This window comes from Dipodomys spectabilis, unplaced genomic scaffold (assembly GCF_019054845.1).
Source record: "Dipodomys spectabilis isolate Male_0828 unplaced genomic scaffold, ASM1905484v1 ptg000032l, whole genome shotgun sequence".
Taxonomy (NCBI): domain Eukaryota; kingdom Metazoa; phylum Chordata; class Mammalia; order Rodentia; family Heteromyidae; genus Dipodomys; species Dipodomys spectabilis.
In genome coordinates this window covers 14,718,526-14,739,691 of record NW_024870709.1, presented here as the reverse complement: position 1 = coordinate 14,739,691, position 21,166 = coordinate 14,718,526, and the positions used below count along the sequence as shown (strand labels likewise).

General features: G+C 34.1%; 1 protein-coding gene across 1 annotated transcript in view; it reads left to right on the top strand.

Moving 5' to 3' along the window:
- Gbe1 (1,4-alpha-glucan branching enzyme 1) overlaps window positions 1–17,340 on the top strand; it is a 207,432-nt gene extending 190,092 nt beyond the window's left edge. The window contains exons 15-16 of the mRNA XM_042676802.1: window positions 7,635–7,752; window positions 16,592–17,340. Of these exons, the coding sequence (XP_042532736.1) occupies window positions 7,635–7,752; window positions 16,592–16,648 (175 nt within the window). The 3' untranslated portion in view covers window positions 16,649–17,340. The remainder of the gene's footprint in view (window positions 1–7,634; window positions 7,753–16,591) is intronic.
- Window positions 17,341–21,166: the final 3,826 nt, after the last annotated feature.

Here is a 21,166-nt window from a genome sequence, read left to right as displayed (position 1 = left end):
CCAAATATCATGGATGAGTGCAGCAGTGTTTTAGGGTACAATCTTATCCCTGTCTGTCTTCCTGAAATGGTTGAAAGTAATGTTTTCTGCTTATATTTATCTTTATTTTTAAGAGACTTTCCAGTTTCCACTTTAAAAAAAATTAGATATATTACATTTAAGTCAATTGGAGGCTACCTTAGGGTAAGTTTGTGTGAAGGGAGTGTTTTCTTTACTGCTTAAATCAAAGTTGTCTTAAAATGCAAAAGAAGATCTTGAGAGAGACAGAGATAGAAACAGACAGATTAATGTTTATATGTGCATGAAGTAACTTCAAGTTGACTTAAACATATATGTCTAAAAGTTGAATAAAATTCATTTGAGCTTCTAAATGATTGGTGTGTTTCATTGAATTTATAAGTTCTTTTGATAATCTTTAATGACACAAATAGCATACTTTTAGGGGAGGATAGGGTGGAATAGAACAGAAATGTGGCCATTCTTTTTCATTTCTCCTTTGTGGTATTGAAACACAGTAACTTTTTTAAAAATCTAAAATATATGATCTACGAAAAGTTTCTAAATAGCTTTGTTGGAAATATTTTGTAAAGTATTTAGGACATTATTTTTCTATTTGTATTGTGTAGAGAAATATGTAGTATTCAATATTTTTTGTTATCATTGGATTTCCTATTTACTGATGTGTCATTAAGCATGCTTAAGAACAAAAAAATTTGCATGAAAATGCATTTCAGAAACCAAAGCAATCCATTAATTAATGTGGTAGATAATGCCAATTGAGCCCATCATTCTTTGAGCTTGTTTAGTTGTTATCATACATTTATAAAATATTTGAACTAAGACATAAAACTTGCAAGGATTGTTTATTTTATAGTCTAAAAGGAAAACATTTTGTTGATTAAACAATCACATCCTATCTTATAATAGCAATATGCTTCTGTTTTTCACTTAATTAAAATATGTGGCTGTCCTTTTAAACTTTTAATGAATGTAGTGTTCACAGATTTAAATGCATATACAACTCACGCATGAAGATGTTGTTTTTTTCAAGGATGCCAAAATGTTGTGTGAACTAATAAGAAAAGAAAAACATTTTTCCCTTAAGGAAAATGGTTGCATTTTCATGCATTATATAAATGTCCTTTATAGTCACTCAAAACTTCCTACATATTTTGTAGTTCTTTAAATTATTCTTATTTTAAGTTACATTTTATAAATGACACATCATTGGAAGTTTTTTTAATCTAATGTCTCAGAAAGAAAACTGAAATGATTATTTTTCCATTAAAAATAATATATTCATAAATACTACATTGTTATAGCTTAGAAAAATAACAGATACTAGAATTCCCACTTTCAATCTAGAATGTTCAATTTTAATGTTGATTTTAGATTTCTGAAATATAGAAATGCCCAAATCAAGTATGTCCACAAATGTACACATGTACATAAAGGTATCTCTTCTGCAGTAATCAACTTATATACTCTTAGGCTAGTGTTGCAAACCAGCACTAGTCCTATTGTGCATTTCAAAAGATACCAAGGAAAACAAGTACAAACTGTGTTTCATAGTGCTTCTGAATTCAAGACAGGATATAAGATGTAATTTAATTATATTTATGAACTAAGAGATGAAGTAAGAGGACAGATCTGTTTGAGATGCCATGTAGCTATAACCTTGGGTTTTGTGGATTATAGTGAGCAATAAATAAAGGACAATTCATGAAATTATAAAAAAGCAGAAAGGTTAGATTAGAGTACTGTGGCAAATCCGGTGTTCTGTAGTTATCTTTAGATTATTAAAATTAAAACTCCTTTGCTTTTCAACTCCTAATCTTACTTTAGGAGGTGTTTGCTCACAGTTACTTAGAACATTTCTTAGAATTGTTACCCTCATGCTTTCTGCCTTTATTATCGGTTATCTCTCCAGACAAGACTTAGCTCTCAGAAGGTATAATGAATGCAATAATTTGTGTGGGTTGATTGAATGACATGTAAACATTATGATAAATTAATATTCTAAGATAAGTCTTTTACACATTCTAGCATTACTTCAATTGGGATACTGCTTACAATGAATGGCAAAGTAGTGTTGCTTGTATGTGCAGTTTATCTTAAAATTATTTCTTAGATTTGTAGATATATGATAGGTACTAACTCTGCTATCTTTATGGTCATTTTGTTACCAGAGAACTCCTTTCTGTCACTCAGTTTGAGATCTCAGGAGTTGTACCTTTCAATAAATTTCCTTTGCTTCATCAGTGGGAGTGAAGTAAGGTTGGTACTGAATGATATAAATGATAGTACTTCTTATATCAAAATCCTCACACTTCCAGCAGACACTTTATCAAGTGGCTGAGCAAACATAGCAGCTTTTGAAGTATTTGAAGAGCCATTGAATTTGAGAGTCTTCATGCCTTCACTGTTCTTTAATCTTATTAGTACAGGCCTCCTTCAATATAGGGCTCTTCCATGGTTCAAATTTAAGGACATGGATTATAAAATAATGCTTCAAACTTTTTTATCTACTTCAACCTATTGATAGATGTATCAAATACTTAGGAGACTCTTGAATTTTAAATAGAAAATCACAATATTTTAAAAGGGTAATCAAACTGATAGAGACCTATTTCATCTTCATTTTGAAAATATCTCTATTAACAATTCTGTCATTCTCTTCCTAGTGCATTTTTCCAAATGTGGCAAGGAAAAACTTTTGGCCCAGTGTTTTAAGCAATGAAATGATCATTTGAATGAAATGAGTAAGAAATTTGCCTAAAACAAATATGCTAAGCCTTATAAATTCTGACTCAATGGAATATTAGGAATACCAATTTTATTTAATTATGTTAATAACTTAGGGAGATATCACTGTCTCATTTTTTGGTAAAATTTTATCATGTATTTACTCTGGCCTGTTAAAACTTGGAAGCTCAACTTTAGAATTAAACAGAAACTTCATATAAAAACACTTCACCCGATTCATAAATAGATTTTCACTTGCACAAAGTAATCAGATCTATATTTGACAAATATCTATCCCCTCGCTCTATCACTTAACTATTTGTCTGTCTTTGGGTACAACTAATCCCACCTTTTATTGCTCTTTTTTCAGACTCTTCACTTTTGAGTACTATCATTTGTACAACTAAAATCTTAATATTATATGTCTGTCAGTATTCATCCTTTTTATTCTTGGACTGTTAAATTCTTGTCTCTTAAACTTCCTGACTTTGTGTTTCCCCTGACCTTTTTACTTCTGATAACTGGATATATCTTCTCAATTTTCATATCCTTCCCTAAGAATAGTAAACATCATTATACTTAACCAACAAAATAAGTACTAATAGCCTAGTCTGGTCTTCAAAACTCTTCATATACTGACATCCAATCCTACCCTTCTCATTGGCTCTCTCTTACTTTATGTCTTTTGTCTCTCTATTTATAGACCTTGAAAAGCATACCTTTTCTTTCCTTCCAGTCTGGACATCATATACCAATCTGATATCATATCTTAATATTTTTATATCTTTCATGATCCTAGTTCAGTCTACATATTTAGTGAAGAAATGTTAAAATGAGCTGGGAAGGTGGCTCAGTGGTAGAGTGCTTGCCTCACATGCATGAGTCCCTGGGTTCGATTCCTCAGCACCACATAAACAGAAAAAGCTGGAAGTGACGCTGTGGCTCAAGTGGTTGAGCTGAATAGCTGAGGGACAGAGTGCAGGCCCAGAATCCAAGCCCCATGCCCCCCCCCCAAAATGTGGGGCTCATGCCTAGAATCCTACCTACTCAGAAGACTGAGATCTCTGGGTCATGGTTCAAAGCCAGCTATCTCAGGAAATATCCCTAGGATTCTCTTCTCCAATTAGCCACTAAAAATGCGAAAAGTGGAGCTGTTGATCAAATGCTAGACCATAAGCCTTGAGGACCAGCACAGAAAGAAGGAAAGGAATAAAGGATGGAAAGAAGGGAGAGACAGTTTATTGTATTTTACCCAATATAAAACTTAGCATATGGACTAAGCACCGGTAGCCCAGGCCATAATCCTACCTTCTGAGAAGGCTGAGATATGAAGAAGCAGCCAAGGTAGGAAAAATCCATGAGATTCCATTTAACCACAAGAAGCCAGAAGTGGTACTATGGCTGAAGTGGTAGAAATCACACACACACACACACACACCAGTGTAATTTTTCCCTCTTAGTAAATCAGGCTTGTCATCTTAAGTATCAATTTGAGAAGTTTATTGTGAACCTTTTACAAGAAGTCATTGTGCTATGTGTAGGGAGGTAGCTGTGGAGGATGATAGACTATTGAAGTGTCTTGACAAATTAATTCTATGTACTCTGTATTTGCAAACCATATGAAGAATTAAAACCTCAGATATCTCTGGGTTATAGTTTCAGAGATACATGCTTTTAGAAGAAGAGGGATAATGGGTGGCATCACTTTGATTATAAGTGGATCCTGTTAGTGTATTGGAGGTGGTTGTATGTGTATATGTGCATGTTAGAAAGGGATTAAAGAATACTTGAGTAAGAGGATATGCAAATCAGGAAAGTTATTTATTGAAATAACCTCTTTAAAAACTGTCCTAATTTTAAGCAATATTTATAAGAAGTTGAAGTTTCCTGATACTTAAATAATACATTGTAGCGATTAAAATCTTTAATGTTTTCCTTGCTGAATTTTTATTTAATTTTCTAAAGGACGTTGTTGTGTTACCGGTTTAATAGATACACATGGCTAGGTAACTCCAAAAATGAAAAGAATAGGAAAAAAATGTCCATTCTGATGATGCATTGATACTTTATGCCTTTCATAATTTCCTCTTCATGATTATAAGTTATATTTATATAAGGCAAATTGTAAACATATTCAATATGAGTCCTTTCAATGTCAAAATAGAAATACTTACAGAAGTTTTTTTTTTTTTTTTTACTATCCTTAACTTGGGAATACAAATATTGGGAAACATTTTTGAAGTTTGTAACTCTAAAATAAATCAGCACATAATAAAAATGTGTGTTCTTTGAAATACACTGTCAGATATGTGTAATCACATAATTTAGTCTTTAAACAATGGCTAATGAATGTTTAAATTTCCTATCATATAACTGAGCTGCTCACTCAAGGAGAAGCTTGTTATGACACAATTGTTATTCAGTGATTCTCAATTTATAGGTTGGAAATTTGATGCTAAAATTGCTTTTGTTGGCCATTTTCTTGTTAATCAGTAACTTATTCTTACTTTAAGAGCTATAAAATCATTCTAGTACATTATTCTCTAAACTGTATTTTTTCTGAATATTAACCCAAGATTTTAGAGAACAAGATTGAAAGTGGTATGATAAAAATTTTAATATTTTTTTTCATTCTTCAGTACTTCATATATTTACTATGTCACCAGCTATTTTCCTTCACCACACTTCATTATGTTTGTTAGTAGGCTTAAATAATTTTTATCTACATTGTCTCTAGAATATTCCTGTGACTACTACTTTAGTAGACCTTCCTTGAATATCTCTCTTATTCACTTTTCCTCATCTCTCCCTCTTTAAATGCATTACTATTCCAAATATCAGCTTCAGTGTGAATTAGAGAATATTGACCTGAAATAGCTAATACAGAGCCCTTATTTATTTTTTAATATTTTTATTACCTTTAAGTACTTATACAAAGGTGTTGCCATTCAACAAAGCAGTTTATGAATGCAGTGCATCTTGATCAACGCCATCCCTTTCAGCATTCTCACCCAATGCTACCAAGCCGCCATCCCCTCACTTTGGTTAATATTATGGGATATGCATTGATTTTTTTTTTCCATTTGACAAAGTCTATCTATTCAGTGTATCTTGATCTGTCACCTCTTTCGACATTAATGGACAGAGCCCAATCCCCAAATTCCAGCACCAGAACCAGCATAAAAATGGGGGAGGGATGGATGTACTCAAGAATTCAATGCATCTGCCACAGAATTAAAAAGAAAAGAAAAGAAAAGACTCCACATAGAGCTCCCTATGATCCAGCAATCCCACTTTTGGGCATTTACCCAAATGATCACAAACAAGACCATACTAAAGCTACCAGCACAACTATGTTTATATATATATATGTATATACATATATATATATATACATATATATATATATATATATATCACAAATAGGCACTGCCCTATTTGTTAGGAAATGGAATGACTTGGAAAAAATTATATTAAATGAAGTAAGCCAGGCCCAAAGAAACATAGGTCCCATGGTTTCCCTTATCTGCAATATCTAGTATATGTGTGAGACAAGCAGAAAAGTTCAAAAGCTATGTACATATGACCATATAAGATGATGGTAAGCAAAATGAACCCCAAGATAGGACACAAGATTTTATCTTTCTTGTTCTTTTTAATGTACTTATAATGTACTATGTGATTTTTTTTTGTTTCTTTGTATGTTCTTCCTCCATGGTACAACCCCTGTTGTCACTGTAAAAAAAAAAAAAAAAGAAAAAGAGAACGAAAGAAGGAAAGAAAGAAAGAAAAAAATAAGGGAAAGGGCAGATCCCTTACTTCTAATGAGAGGTTTTGTGGCACATCCACCTGTGTCTGATCCAGAGTGTTCCAAATGATTGAACATTGCTCATTACTCACATGAACTAATTTTGCTATAAAATTTCAGATTAAGGATTCATGTACAGGGAAAATATAAAACCCTATCCTTGGAGTGGAAAAATTAAGATCTCTAGGGAATAATGTATAGTTGAATGTGTATATTTGTATGCCATTCTATTTTTTATGCATATTGAGCATGGGTTTTAGAGTTTACTATAAATATGTTTAAGCTAATAATGCTGAAATGTCAGATGTTAGAGCTGGGGGTATAGGAGAGTGCAAAAGTATTTGTCCAGCATCTTGGGACCCCGTTTTTGATCCTCACTAATGCAAAGAGGGGAAAATCACATGTTAAATTATAGGAGATCACTTGACTCACAGATTAGCCCTATAGTGATAGCAGTGCACCATCCAGAGCAAGGAAGAAACAGGAATGCTGCTGCGCTCCACACTCCTCAGAGCACATGTGGCCATTTTGTTCACTCTGTCCTTAATGTGATCATGAGGACCGAGGAAATCTAACTAAATTCAGAGTTGGGGAAAGAGGAAAAACTCCTGAAATTAGGAATGTTCAGATATTGTAGAATTATATTTAGTGTATTCCCATATTGAATATTCTTGATTATTTCAAAGGTCACTATATAATAAACTTAATCATTATGATCTTTTCCAAGTAGTAATAGTCCTAAAGAATCAAATTTCTCTTTAATATAGAAAACCTCCTTCAAATAGAATAGATTGGTTTAAGAGGAGATTCCACTGTTAATAGAGGTATTCAGTCCAGCAAGGGATAATGACTTGATGAACTAATATAATAGAAGTGTAACAGGATCTCATGGGTGCATGGACTAAATAGCCTATAAAACCCCTGTTAACATGAGAATCTCTGCTGTGTTGAAGAAAAAAGTGAGTACACTACACAAATCATGATTGAACAGTGTTCAGACCACTCACTTTTAAATTGCCATTTCATAGCACATTTTATATCTCCTACTCCTGAATCGTTGTGAATTCCTTAAGGGCTGTACATTTAAAATTGTGCTAGATTCAGATGCAGCAGAATATGGAGGACATCAGAGACTGGACCACAACACCGATTTCTTTTCTGAGGCTTTCGAACATAATGGACGTCCCTATTCTCTTTTGGTAAGTAAGACTCTAGCTATTTTCATTCAATTTTAATTTAATCCTCTATTTTTGTGGGAGTGGTTTTATGGAGTGAAACAACTCTTCAAATAGCAGCATACAAGAAATAGAAGCTAGGAAAATCAGATATATTGTATGGTACTGGATTGAACAATATCTTGCAAAAAATAGTAAAACTATTTGAGGACTCTTGGAGAAATTTGAGTGCTAATGAGATTAAAATCACTTCTCAACTATTGAGAGGAAGGCAGTTTTAAATTCTTGCTAGTTATGAGTATGTCTACTATTTTGCTCCCTTACAGTTTAAGCTATGCTGTAATATTTTATGTTGAACAGATTCTTTCATTATTGACTAATGGAGTTTAATTTAAAACATCTTAAAGGAATCAAATGAAATATGCATCTTTTTTCAGAATAAATTCAAACTTGAGTCCCTTCTAAATATAAAATTCAGTTTTACTCAAATTAGTGAAGAAAGTTTTATATACATTTTTTTAAATTATAGTGTTCACACAGACAATGGAATATTGCTTTAAAGTCCTAGTTATAAATTTCTTTAATGATGTAAGATGTGGAAATTTACTAGATTTGGGGAAAAATTTTTTACTGTATTACAGAATACAGTAGCCTCAAAGCCATGCCTGCTTTGTATTATCTTACTTGTCTTTGTTTTTGTTTTCCTGGCTGATTAGATATATGCCCCTAACCTCATTTGTTTTATTTCCCATGGCAGGTATTGGATTAAGGTGTGTTTCACATTCCTAATACCAGACCTTATCTTAACACATTTGTGGATTCATCTTATCTATTAAAGCTCTGAATTTGATCATTTTTTTCACTTTTCAAAATTTCTCTGTTAATTAATCTTTATGCTGGTCCAGAGTTACCTGGTTTCCTATTTGCTCTTCCCTTACAATGGTTCTGGTCCTTCATTTCTCTAACATTTGTTGTAATATATCTACAACTGATATTCCATACATAAATGAAATCAGTGTGGGCATTTTCATGATTTAATTTTCATACTGGAGATAGGAAACTGCAATGACCACAAAGGAATTTAATATTGCTTTAAGTGTGTGTGTGTGTGTGTGTGTGTGTGTGTGTGTGTGTGTGTGTGTGTGTGTGTGTATGCTTGTGGATACAAGAAGATGTACAAATGTATGTTTGTGCTATTTGCATTTTTTAAATTTTTTATTGTAAAGGTGATGGAGAAAGGGGTTATAAGTCAGATAATGAATACATTTCTTTTTGAACAGTGTCACTCAATCCCTCATTTTCTCCTAGTTCCCACACCCCTTCATTCCCCTAAGCTGTACTCTGTACCCTTTGACTTGTACATAGAGTATCTTATTTCGGAAGGAGAAAGGGAAGCACAGAAATGGTGGAACAAGGGGAGAACTAATTCAGCAAGACACTCAGAAGACACTATGTTGGAAATGAACTGAGCATATGTATTTTAAAGAGAGAAATGAAGAGTGCTATCAGACTCCTTCAAAGATTTACTACTCCAGTATTCAGAGTGTTTGATTTTGACAGGTGAAATAAGATGGATAAAATTAGTTCCAGAAGTGAATAAGAACAATAGCTTAACTCTCTTAAATAACGGAAAGGGTTTAAGAGTCCTGAGTTTAAAAAAGATGATTCAGGTCTCTAGTGCTGAAAAACAGCCCTGGACTGCAAAAAACCAAGTTGAACTGATTTAACTAGAAGGAAGAGATTTGAAAGATTTAGCTCTGAATTAGCTCTGAATTTGATCATTTTTTTTCACTTTTCAAAATTTCTCTGTTAATTAAGCAAGAGAATCTTTTTTTAAAAGACTGTTTAAAGACTCAATCATGTATTTCAACAAATGCTTTGGGTTTTTGTTGATTTCTTTTCTTTTTTCCTCTTAGAAAAAGGTCTGGCAATAGAGTGAAAATGTCACAAATTTTCAAGTGCCCTGTCTTCTGACTACCAGTGTTCATAACTGGAGTCACTTAAATCTTTCAACCTCAGTATTCTTCATCCCTGAAAAGAAGATTAATACGAAGATCAGTGCTAGGACATACCCTCCTTGCAACAACATGAAGTTGATTTCTTCTCTTTTTCTTCCTTCCTTTTTTAATTTTTTAATTTTTTTTGCACATGTCAGAAATGCAGTACCACTGCTACATCCTCTCTCTAATGAGCTTCTTAGAGGCAGATATTCATTAATGTGTCCAAAGTTTTGGGGAACTGCAGAACATTATATTATATACATTTAAAAGTAATTGTTATCATCACTGATCAATTTTAAACATGTCTAGACATTAAGTACTTTAAGGGCCTTAAAAAAATCCTGAGTATTGATACCCCCACTAATGCACAAAATAAAAATTTATTAGGTCAGGAATCGTGATGCTTACTGTAACCCAAGCTACTTGGAAGGCACAGATTGAAAGGATCAGGGAGTTGAAGGCCAGACCAAGTAAAAATTTAGTAGGGAGATTTCATCTCAACAAAGAAGCAGACATGGCAAAGCATAGCTGTGATCCCAGCCATAGGAGGATTGTGATTGGATACTATCCCTAGCCAAAAGTGGGAGAACCTATTTAAAATATAATGAAAGCAGAAAATGGTAGAATGCCTGCTTATTAGTAAGGCCAAGACCATGAGAACTGCAAAAGTAAATGATTCAGTGTGTGTGTGCGCGCACACATGTGCGCATCTGTGTGTATGATTGAATTGAACAGAAAATGCCTTGGCGTTTTTTATTTTGTAAGAGCAAAGATAGTCTATCATAATTAAAACAAGTCAAGTAGCTAGTGGTGACGGCAGCCGGATTACATTTCGAGCTGTAATTGAATTGATCTGGCAAACACAGAATGCATAGTTGAAAATGCAGGCTGTGTCTAAAGCCTCAATGACACATGTGGAGGAACACAGTACCAAGGCCCAGAAGAAATAGAAAAGAGCTTAACTATTGACTGTGGATAGAATTCTTATCCATGTTGGTCAGGAAGAAGAGAGTTAACCTTGTTTGCCAGGAGCAACTTCTTGTTTTCCGTAACTTCACTGAATTCTAGAATTCTTCATTTAAGTCAGTCTCTTGGCTCCATGTAAAATGATCAACTAAGTGTGTTCATGTAGAAGCAAAAGCTCAGGTAAATTGGTAAAATAAAGAAAATGAGCTTCCTCTGCCAGACTATTCTACAAAGAGTCAGAGGGGAGAAAAATCGCATGAGCTGATTCTTACAATAACATCTCATAATGAAGATCCTTATTAAATGGATTCATCTGTTCTGGAATCTATCCTTTCAGGTTGCTAGAACAGCATCCTAAGTGGGTCACTACTTGTGAGATCGCACCTGCCTCCCACACTCCTTGAATAAAGGGAGGAAGAATATAACTTTTCCTCCTCCATGAAGTTTCCACCCATCGTATCTAGTGCACAGCCTTTGCTAAAGCTTAATTTGCAAGCTCAATAATCCAAAGGATCTGCTGAATAAGTGTCAAATCTGTTTTCAAAGATAGCAACAAACAGAGCTTGGAGGAATCTTAAAATAGCCGTTCATTGCTGCCGCATCAGCAGGTACGCCCCAGCGTTGTCTCTGTGCTCCCTGGGCTGAAACTGTGAAGCCCGGGATAGCTCTGTGTACCACCATTCAAACTATTTTCTAAGGCCAGGCTACCTCACAAATGGAAAAAAAATAGAAAAAGTGATAGGGCGGAACTTTTCTATTTTGCGTTACAGGCAGTTACTGAAAACTACCTTTTAGGATCATCACTGTATTTTGGTTTTTGATATATGAATTTACATATAAACCATATGTTAATTAGTGCATGAGGGTTGGAAAAGCTTCATTTCTGTTCCCTGGTTCATAAATTAAAATTCTGTGGCACAAATAAGACAACAGTGAATAGTGAGTCTCAAATGAGTTAGATTTCTTCACAGCAGCTAAGGCACTCTCACTGATAAAATTGTGAATATAGTAAAAAGTTTAGCATTAACCTCTTTGCCAGCTGAGTTCTTTACGAAGATGAAATAGATCTGTTTATTCCTATTTGAAATTTGGAGATTTATGAGATTTTTGTACTAAGTAAAGGATTTAGGAACAATATCTCTGCCATTGTTCCTCATTTGTTAAATATTGAAATATTTTTTTGGCTCTGTAAAAAAACTGTAAAAATAAATTTAGTTTTTTTCTGCCTGAAAAGTTTTCAAACGTAAAAGTTTATGCATTCTAGTGTTTCTAAATTAGATAATATACATTTCTATATGGAAATGATTAATAATATAACTTTTCTCCTGATACTAATACGAGATAGAATATCATTTTTGCTTAGAAAATGTTTTATAAACTAAAGCAAATATTTGAAGACTAAAGTTACCTTAACTGTCAGTTTATTTAAAGAAAAATATACGTTACACTCTTAAAAGGATCAACCTACTTCTCCTTGAATGATGTTTTCATTCCTATCAATATTATATCTGTATGTACTATTGCTTATTTACCCCTTTCCAAACCTACAAATTAAGTTTGTGGTACAGTACATTTTTAATATAAAAATTTCCTCTTTGTGTGTGTTGAGCATTATGCCTTCAAAATTGTATAGAAAAATAACACTTTACCAGGCTCATCAATGCACTCAGTTACATTTTCAGTCATACTGTTTAGTATGATAATTAAGTCATGAAAATAATCAAAATAACTTGTGGAAGTGGAATTCATTAGGCTCTCAATAAACAGATGAGTTTATACATGGCTGTTCTGCTTCCTTGAAACAAGTTGACTATGAATATAACTGGCAAAACAAGTGAAAATTATAGACATATTTCATTTTATCTCCTCTGTTCTGTGTGATTGTTATGATCAATACCTTTACTAGCACATATTGTTTGCAATATGCATACTGCATGATTTCCATGTATACTAAATTATAACTTTATCTTTAAATGTACTAGAACGCTTCTTTTTTTTTTTTTCTGGCTGTCTTGCGACTTGAACTCTGGGCCTGGGTGTTGTCCTTCAGTACCTTCAGCTCAAGGCTAGTGCTCTACCACTGAGCCACAAGACCACTTCTGGTTTTCTGGTGGTTTACTGAGATAAGAGTTTCATGGATTTTTCTGCCTTGGCTAGCTTTCAACCAGGTACCTCAGATCTCAGCCTTTTGAGTACCTAGGATTACAGGTGTGAGCCACAAGTGCCCGGTGAACATTTCTTTTTAATCTGTGTTCATGATTTGGGGGACATACATGAATACAATTTATTTTTGAATGAAATGATAGGAATGATCCATGTTTGTAATTGTTTCTTCTTAACGATTAGAGCTGATTATCATCAGTCTTTGGATATAAGTGGTAATCATTAATGGTGAGTAAAATTGATTTAAATACTCAGTAATCTAGTAAAGAATAAGACTAAGTTTTTTATATATCAAAACATTTATATTTAGGGATATGCATATATATATATATATATATATATATATATATATATATATATATAAAACTTACCTAGAGAACTTAACAGATTTCAAATAAAAATTAAGCCAAATGCACTTATTTTTTAATTTTTAAAATTATCTTTCAATACTTCTACAGAGGAGTTGCCATTTAACAAATTAGTTTATGAATATAGTATATCTTGATCAATGTAACCGCTTTCAATATTCTCATCCTTCCTATGCCAACCCTTCAATGTTTTGAGCAGCTAGAGTTAAGAAAAATCACATGCTTTCTTTCATGTTACTTATACCACAGAGGCTCTCGAGCAACATAAATACATTCTGGTAATTAACATTGCCGAGACCAAATATAATTACACAATATTCCTGTTAATGACATAATATAATTATCAACTGAAGGTTTTTGAGCAGTGACTATTAAAAGGCCTCGAAGTGTGACTAGAATTGGTGTCACAAATTTCCTTGCAGAAAGTGACCAGCATCACGTAGTGAGAGCTCTTGGAGCATTTTTCTTTAACTAGTAAATGCCAAAGTAGAAAATGAGGTGCAGATTGCAAACTTGAACTCTGGTCTCCTTTTATTGACTCCTAAATTTAAGCTAGCTAAAATATCAAAAATTCTAATGAGAGTAAGACTATCTATAAATTATCAGCCTGTAGGTGTTATTTACATTTCATTAATGAAATCCTTAGGAGGATATGAAGTACAGAAGATACCACAACTGCATAGGATCCAAGAGCCAATTGGCTGGATTTGTCCTGATAGATGACTATGCCACACAGAGAGAGAGACTGTTCATTATCTGTCCTAAGCCTGATTAATGTGCTTCACTGAGACTTTATCAGGAGACTTGGACTTATCAGAGTGCTTTCACCAGTTTTGTGGGATAATATCTTATCAGAGAAATGATTTTAATACAGAGGGAACTGAGAAATTTGCACCCAGTTTCTAGTGGTATGGAGAAATTTAGACTGCTCTTCAGTGTTCAGATTTTTGTTTGCTATTTAAAATCTCCTAGCCTACCAATTAGTTAAACCCATAACTATGATCCTTAATTCTACATAGACTTCAATATGAAATACATTTATAAAACTAAAGGTAAATAAAAGTGACATAAAAAACTGTTTACCTTGACATAAGTCCAATTTGTTCTTCTATTTTGCCTACAAATAAAAGCACAAACACACCAGAATTTAAAAAAAAGTATATATACGTGTGTGTGTGTGTGTGTGTGTGTGTGTGTGTGTGTGTGTGTGTGTGTATAATGATTTGACTTCTTAAGGGAAACTTCTTTGAAGGACAGATTTAATGCCTTAATTTTATGCATATATTGAAGAGGGAGTGGTTTGAATTAGACGGTTAATTTCTTGTATTTCTGCATACTGGATTTACCTATTTTTTTGTCTATAGATCAATAGTGGAATTCTTTAGGCTGGGTCTGTCTTGGTCATTGACAAGCCCTGCTTGTTCAAGGATATACCTAGTTTCTGTTTGATGAGCTGGTCTCTTACTATATAACATATCACAGCTAAAGAGAAAATATTACATAGAAGGCATGCATTAACAGTTACATTCTCCTATGGTTTGAAAGGTGTAAGATTAGGGCTAGGAAGTTCGCTCAGTGATAGAGTGCTTGCCTTGCATGCATGAGGCCCTGAGTTTGATTCCTCAGCACCACATAAGCAGAAAAAAGCCGGAAGTGGCACTGTAACTCAAATGGTAGGTGCTAGCCTTGAGATGAAGACCTGAGGGACAGCACCCAGGCCCAGAGTTCAGTCTCCACAACCGACCAAAAAAAACAAAATTTAACTTGATTTCCCCACATGTACACATGTAATTACAAAAGGGACAGAATATTTATATTTAGAAATATTTGGTGGCAAAGCAAGATATTGAACTATAACCAACTATTAACATTTATGAAATCTTTCTCAGATGAATATAACTGTCCAAATCACAATTACTTCTAATTAACGATAAGAAAAACTGTTCCCTCACCATTATATTCATAAATTTCCTAAAATGCAACCATCTAAAAACTCCCATAATCTTCTGTATTCAAGAACACCCAGCCCAACTGGTATCTGAATTTTTTTTAGTGTAATAAGAAACCTTAGGGAAAAACATTGTATGTGTTTGCAGAGTTAAAAATAGATTGGACATACATGTCTTATTCAGTGAAAATGAGATTCTGGTTTTATTTTTCTTTCTAAAATGTTTGTGTTGTACTTTTAGTTCTAAAATGGAAGGGTTTTTGTTTTTGTTTTTGTTTTGTGTTGATTGTATTGTAACGTTAAGTCAGGCTTTCACTCAGAGATAAAGTAACAATATTAACAAAGTCAGAAGGGGAGAGAGTGTCATGATGATGACAACCATCTGTATTATTTATAGTGTTTACTAGGATAATTCCTAAGTATTGCTGTATAGACTACACATAGATAAGCATAAGCCATCAGATTACTTCTGAATTTCGTAAAAGTGATAGCCTATATCAGCACACTAGAGAACTTTTTTTAAATATCCACATATTGATCCACTATTATTCCTTTGTTCATCATATATTTTTTAGTCCAGTCAACACTGGAATCTGCTGTTTTTACAACTTCAGAGGGAGGGGAAGAAGTTGGAGAGGTAGGGAGGGAAGGAATGGTAGGGGAAAAACAAAGGAGGGGGTAATAATGCTTGATAGGAAATGTACTCATTACCTTATGTATGTAACTGTAACCTCTTTGGACAGTATCTTTACAATAAAAATATATATTTAATAAAAAATGTTAAAAAAAAAAAAAAAAGAATTCAGATAGGGGAAGAATTTGACACCTGAAACACTGTGACTGGAGCCTCAGGGTAGAAGAATGAGGAAGATGGAAGGAAGGAGGAAGTGAATCAGGATTATTCAGTGTCTGTAAGGGAGGTGTATTTCTTTTTCATGATTTCAATTGAGTTAAAATGTGAAGGGGGCTAAATGATTTCAATTGAGTTAAAATGTGAAGGGGGCTAAAATCCCTCTGTTTTGGTTTGTAAAACGAACAGGGAAATGGAGTGCGGGTGGTTAAAGCATCGTCATAACAAGGAAGACAACATATTGCATCTAACTATCTAAACAAAGTAAAATTATACAACTTCCAGGTAGTCTTGTATTCCACCTCATTGTGGTTAAACGTGGAATTAGGAGCACCATTTATGTATTCATCTGCAATGAATGTTGCTTTTAATAAGTAATATGGAGCCCTCTAGTGGTGATGATTTTAAAATAATCTTACCTTTGGATCTGTAAGTTTGAGCCTTCTCAGGTGCAACAGTTATAAAAATACCAGTGACTTCAGTCAGATGTGAGACTGTGTCACTTTGACATAATGACAACATGTTCAGTATTTCTTCCAATCACACTGACATGATTGTGTTGATTTAGGTGTACATTCCAAGCCGAGTGGCCCTCATCCTACAGAATGTGGATCTGCCAAACTGAAGAAACCTGATCTCAGCTCGCCACAGACAGATATGTGTCGCTTGCTGGTTCTTGTCACTGAGTTTATAATATGTAAGCTTTTCACATACAGCTGTCTAGCCAAAACGTCATATCAAAATTCAATGTTGCTTTATGCAAATAGATCAGGCCTCGCTTGAAGAAGTAGAGGGGGGAAATTATGTTTAAATTTTTAGCAATCCATATTTCTAAGCCATGGAAGCAGCTTGGGTTCTCAAAGGAAGTATGCAATATAATATCTTGAAATGTTTTGCTTTCCTAACAAATTGTTTGATCCTTTTAATTTCAGTTTATGAATTCTATATTCTATATAAGAATATTCGTTGAGTGTGTATAGTGTTTTTTAAAAGTGGATATTTAGTGGCCTTATTTGTTATATCTATTGATCTACATTATGAGGAACAGAGTTGCTTTCTTTGTTTTTCCAAATTATGTTTATAAATAATTGTAATAAATATGTAGGACTAATGTGAAACCAGGAATTGTATCAAACGTAGCATAAAAAAGGCCTTTATCACATGAACTCATTTTTTGTTTTATTTTGTGATCTTTTTTATTCACATATTATTTTGGTAGATGGTGATGTCTGCAGTCTTAACAAATACATAACACAGAATTGAAGCACTTTTGAAAAGTGTCTTTTACTTTACTCAATAAAAATAATTGCAAAATTGCCCATGTTAACGTTTATTTTGCGGTTCCAGAGACGGACTGATTTGGACTGAACATTAACGTGGATCGTCACCACTCTGATACTTTCTCCCATATTTTCATGCACTTGCTTATACATGATGTTTGTTTGCTTATTGGCCAGTCATAGTGCTTGATCTCAGGGCATGGGGCACTGTTCCTGAGCCTCTTTGTGCGCAAGGCTAGCATTCTACCACTTGAGGCCACACCACCACATCTGGCTTTTTATTGAAGATAAAAGTCTCATGGTTTTTCCTCTCCCAAGCTGGCTTTGAACTGCAGTCCTCAGATCTCAGCCTCCTAAGTAGCTGGGATTACAGGGGTGAGCCACCAGAGCCCAGCTAACTTGTGCATTTTTTAGGAAATGTTTTGTAACTTAAAATTATGTTAAGAGTCAGCTCTCTATTTCAATTCAGTGCTATACTCTTTCATAATACTGCCTCTACATTTTTTTATATAATAGGTTCTGGTTCACCCATCATTGGCAGACATCTTATTGTAACTGAGAATTTATGATATATTGATGAGAAATAATGTGTCACTTTTTTTAATTACCTAAGCAGTTGTACAAAGGGTTTTCAATTAAGCAAATCAATTTACGAGTATGGTGAATTTGATCAATGTCCTTTGATCATTCTCCTGAATCTCTCCGAATCCCATTCATCCTCTCACATATATACATTCAATATTATGGCAGTATTTGCCACCCTTTTCTCTTGATTCAATTTCCCCTCCTCTCCCTTACCTCCTCACTTCATGACAAAACATATTTCAGCTTCCTGGTATTATTTTGTTAAACTAATACATCACTATTTTTAAAGACCAAAATATACCTTTCCATTAATTACAGTATTTCTTCTTTGTTTAATCCTGTTTATTCATTATTAACAGAAGTGCTTGGACATGTTCTTTGAAAAATTCACTTTTGAAGCCAGGTACCAGTGGCTCACAGCTGTAATCCTAGCTTCTCAGGAGGCTGTGGCCTAGGATCATGATTTGAAGCCCATGAGATTTCTTAACTCCAACTAACCATAAACAAACCCTAGACATAAAGCTGTGGCTGAAGGGGTACAAAAATTCCAGAGGGATTGTGCCAGGCCTTGGGTTCAAGCCCCAGGACCATCACAAGAAAGAGAAAGAGAAGAGAGAGAGAGAGAGAGAGGGGGGGGGAAGTGAGATGGAGGGAGAAAAGAAGGAAAGGTAGGAAGGAAGGAAGGAAGGAAGGAAGGAAGGAAGGAAGGAAGGAAGGAAGGAAGGAAGGAAACAGAGGGAGGAAGGAAACGGAGCAAAGGAGGGAGGGAGAGAGAGAGAAAAGAAAACCTCACTAATGGTCAAGGTGAACCACAAACTTCCTAGTGAAGTTTAACCTATGAATTATCTAACATGCTTAAACATTTTTTGAATAAAGTTTGAATATCTCAGTGTAATGTGTGTTATTTTCCTTAACTTCCAAGCTTAATACAGTGTAATTTCCTAAAAGACTCAGTAATGCCAGCTGATGCTGTTACACACAGGGAAATATAATCTCAGCTGTCTCATTACAGTGTTGTATTAATGTCCAGCACTTCCCACGGTGTCCTGAATCTGTTACTGGTGAGAATACAAAACTTAGCCATGATGTCCTGTGTTCTATTTATGAATCCTTACCTTTATTTTTGTTAGATATGAAAATGGATGCTATTAACTTAGCATGTAGACCCATGTTCTTTTCATCTGTAACAAAATTAAGAACCTCTGTAAAAAATTAAGGAAAGCAGTGATTATAACTATATTTTCATTATATTAATTGAATTTGCTAGTCTATTCTTTAGATTTCACAGTCTTGTTAGGTTGTTAATGTAATGAAAATTAACTACTCTTGACATTAGCATTCTCTGTCCCCAAACACATCAATAATTGCACTATTGGTAGGTAGGAGATGGAAAAATACACACGATAAACTATGAAGAATTTAAAAGAAAATATGGTTTGCATTTTTTTTCTATCACAGCCTAGACAACTTTTTTTTTTTTTTTGTCGGTTGTGGGGGGCTTGAACTCTGGGCTTGAGTGCTGTCCCTCAGCTCTTCAGCTCAAGGCTAGTGCTCTACCACTTGAGCTACAGCACTACTTCTGGTTTTCTGGTGGATTATTGGAGATAAGAGTCTCATGGACTTTCCTGCCCTGGCTGGCTTTGAACTGTGATCCTCAGATCTCAGCCTCTTGAGTAGCTAGGATTACAGGCATGAGCCACCGGCGCCCGGCCCTAGACAACTTTTATAAGCCATTGTGATATAGTATATTCCACTGCAGGGTTTTTTGGCATGAATCATTTACTTAATGCCATCTTATAACAAATTATTTTTAATAGCTTATTTTTTTTTACATAATCATAACAGAAAGATGCAGAATGTTACTTTGTGTCTTATACGTGCTTGCTCTGGTGTGCTGACACATCACAAACAAGAATAGTCTAACTTTGTTCATGTTTTAGAATCAGTATTTTGGTATTTTAATTTTTATATCCTAGAAAACATAGTTAACTGAGGATTTATTTGCATTATTTTTTAAATACTAGCAAATTTCTCTAATATCCAATGTAAGATTAATTTAATGCTTTTACTCCTTAATATGTTAATGTGATACTACCCTGAGGTAATGCTATAATTTGTATAGTCAAAAATTGAATTATGTTTATTTTTTCTTATAGTGCTTATCCTTAAGACTGCTTTAACTCTAAGGGTAAACACCTCTCCTGTTTTTTCACCTATAAATTTGACACATCTTACATCTACACTGTTCTTAGCTAATGTATTCATCTCTATTGAAAAATGAGGAATTTAGCTACCGTGTTCAAATGTAAAAAGTAACCAGGATAGTACAACAAATTGACTCTTGTGGAAACTATAGACAAATACAATATTCTCTTTTCTCTGCCTCAAGCACTCTCCTTAACAGTATCGGTTCAACATCTATCACCCATCAGGGTTAGAGCCATTGCTATGCGGAATCATACTGGAGGTTGTCTGGATAGGGAGCCTCTTCTTCAAACAACAGGCAGGAGATTGCCGAAAGATCGAGGAGGGAGAGATGAAGGGTAATGTGTTTTCCTCTTGCATTCAGCTTTCAGCTTCAGGGCGAGTATTTCTTCACTGTCTCTGGTCTGGAAGCGATTGAATCTGGCAATGAAAGCAAGGTAAAATAGCTTTTGCTATTGCTCTTCCTATGTAAAATGAGCTAGAGCACATAAACGTGAGAGAAATTTAACAGCAACAAGAAAAAAACAAGGCTCCTTTCTGGCCAACCTTGGGCCTCTCAAACCATTACTATTTACCTATTTTGACTGGTGCCCTCAACTTAGGTTCGTTCTTCAGAGTGCTAGGGATCATTAATCTATTCCTGATACAGTGGTGAGCACTGCGCGATGAACTTTGCCAGGTGGAATACTCTGATGAAAGAAATAGTAATGGAAGACAGAGCAATGTCGTGTCCTTTATTCCATCGAGTTCATTTATCATTCACAATGTGTTAGAATTGAAATGTAGATAAATTTTCTCACAAAAGCCAGCCTTTAGGAGGAAAAAATTCAAATGAGCTCCCTACTAATTTTTCTGTTCTATTATCTTATTAATGATGATATGTAGAAAATTGCAGAGAAACATTTATACTTTAGGGCAAAATTTCTTAATTGGTAATGTGAGGAATTAAGATACAGTAGCTATAAGGGATTTTTTTTTCCCCTATGTAATTTAAAACTTTATATCAAGACTTTAACTTTTGGGAAAAAAGAAGTTATACAGAGAAACTAATGTTATGTGTGTGTCTGTGTGTC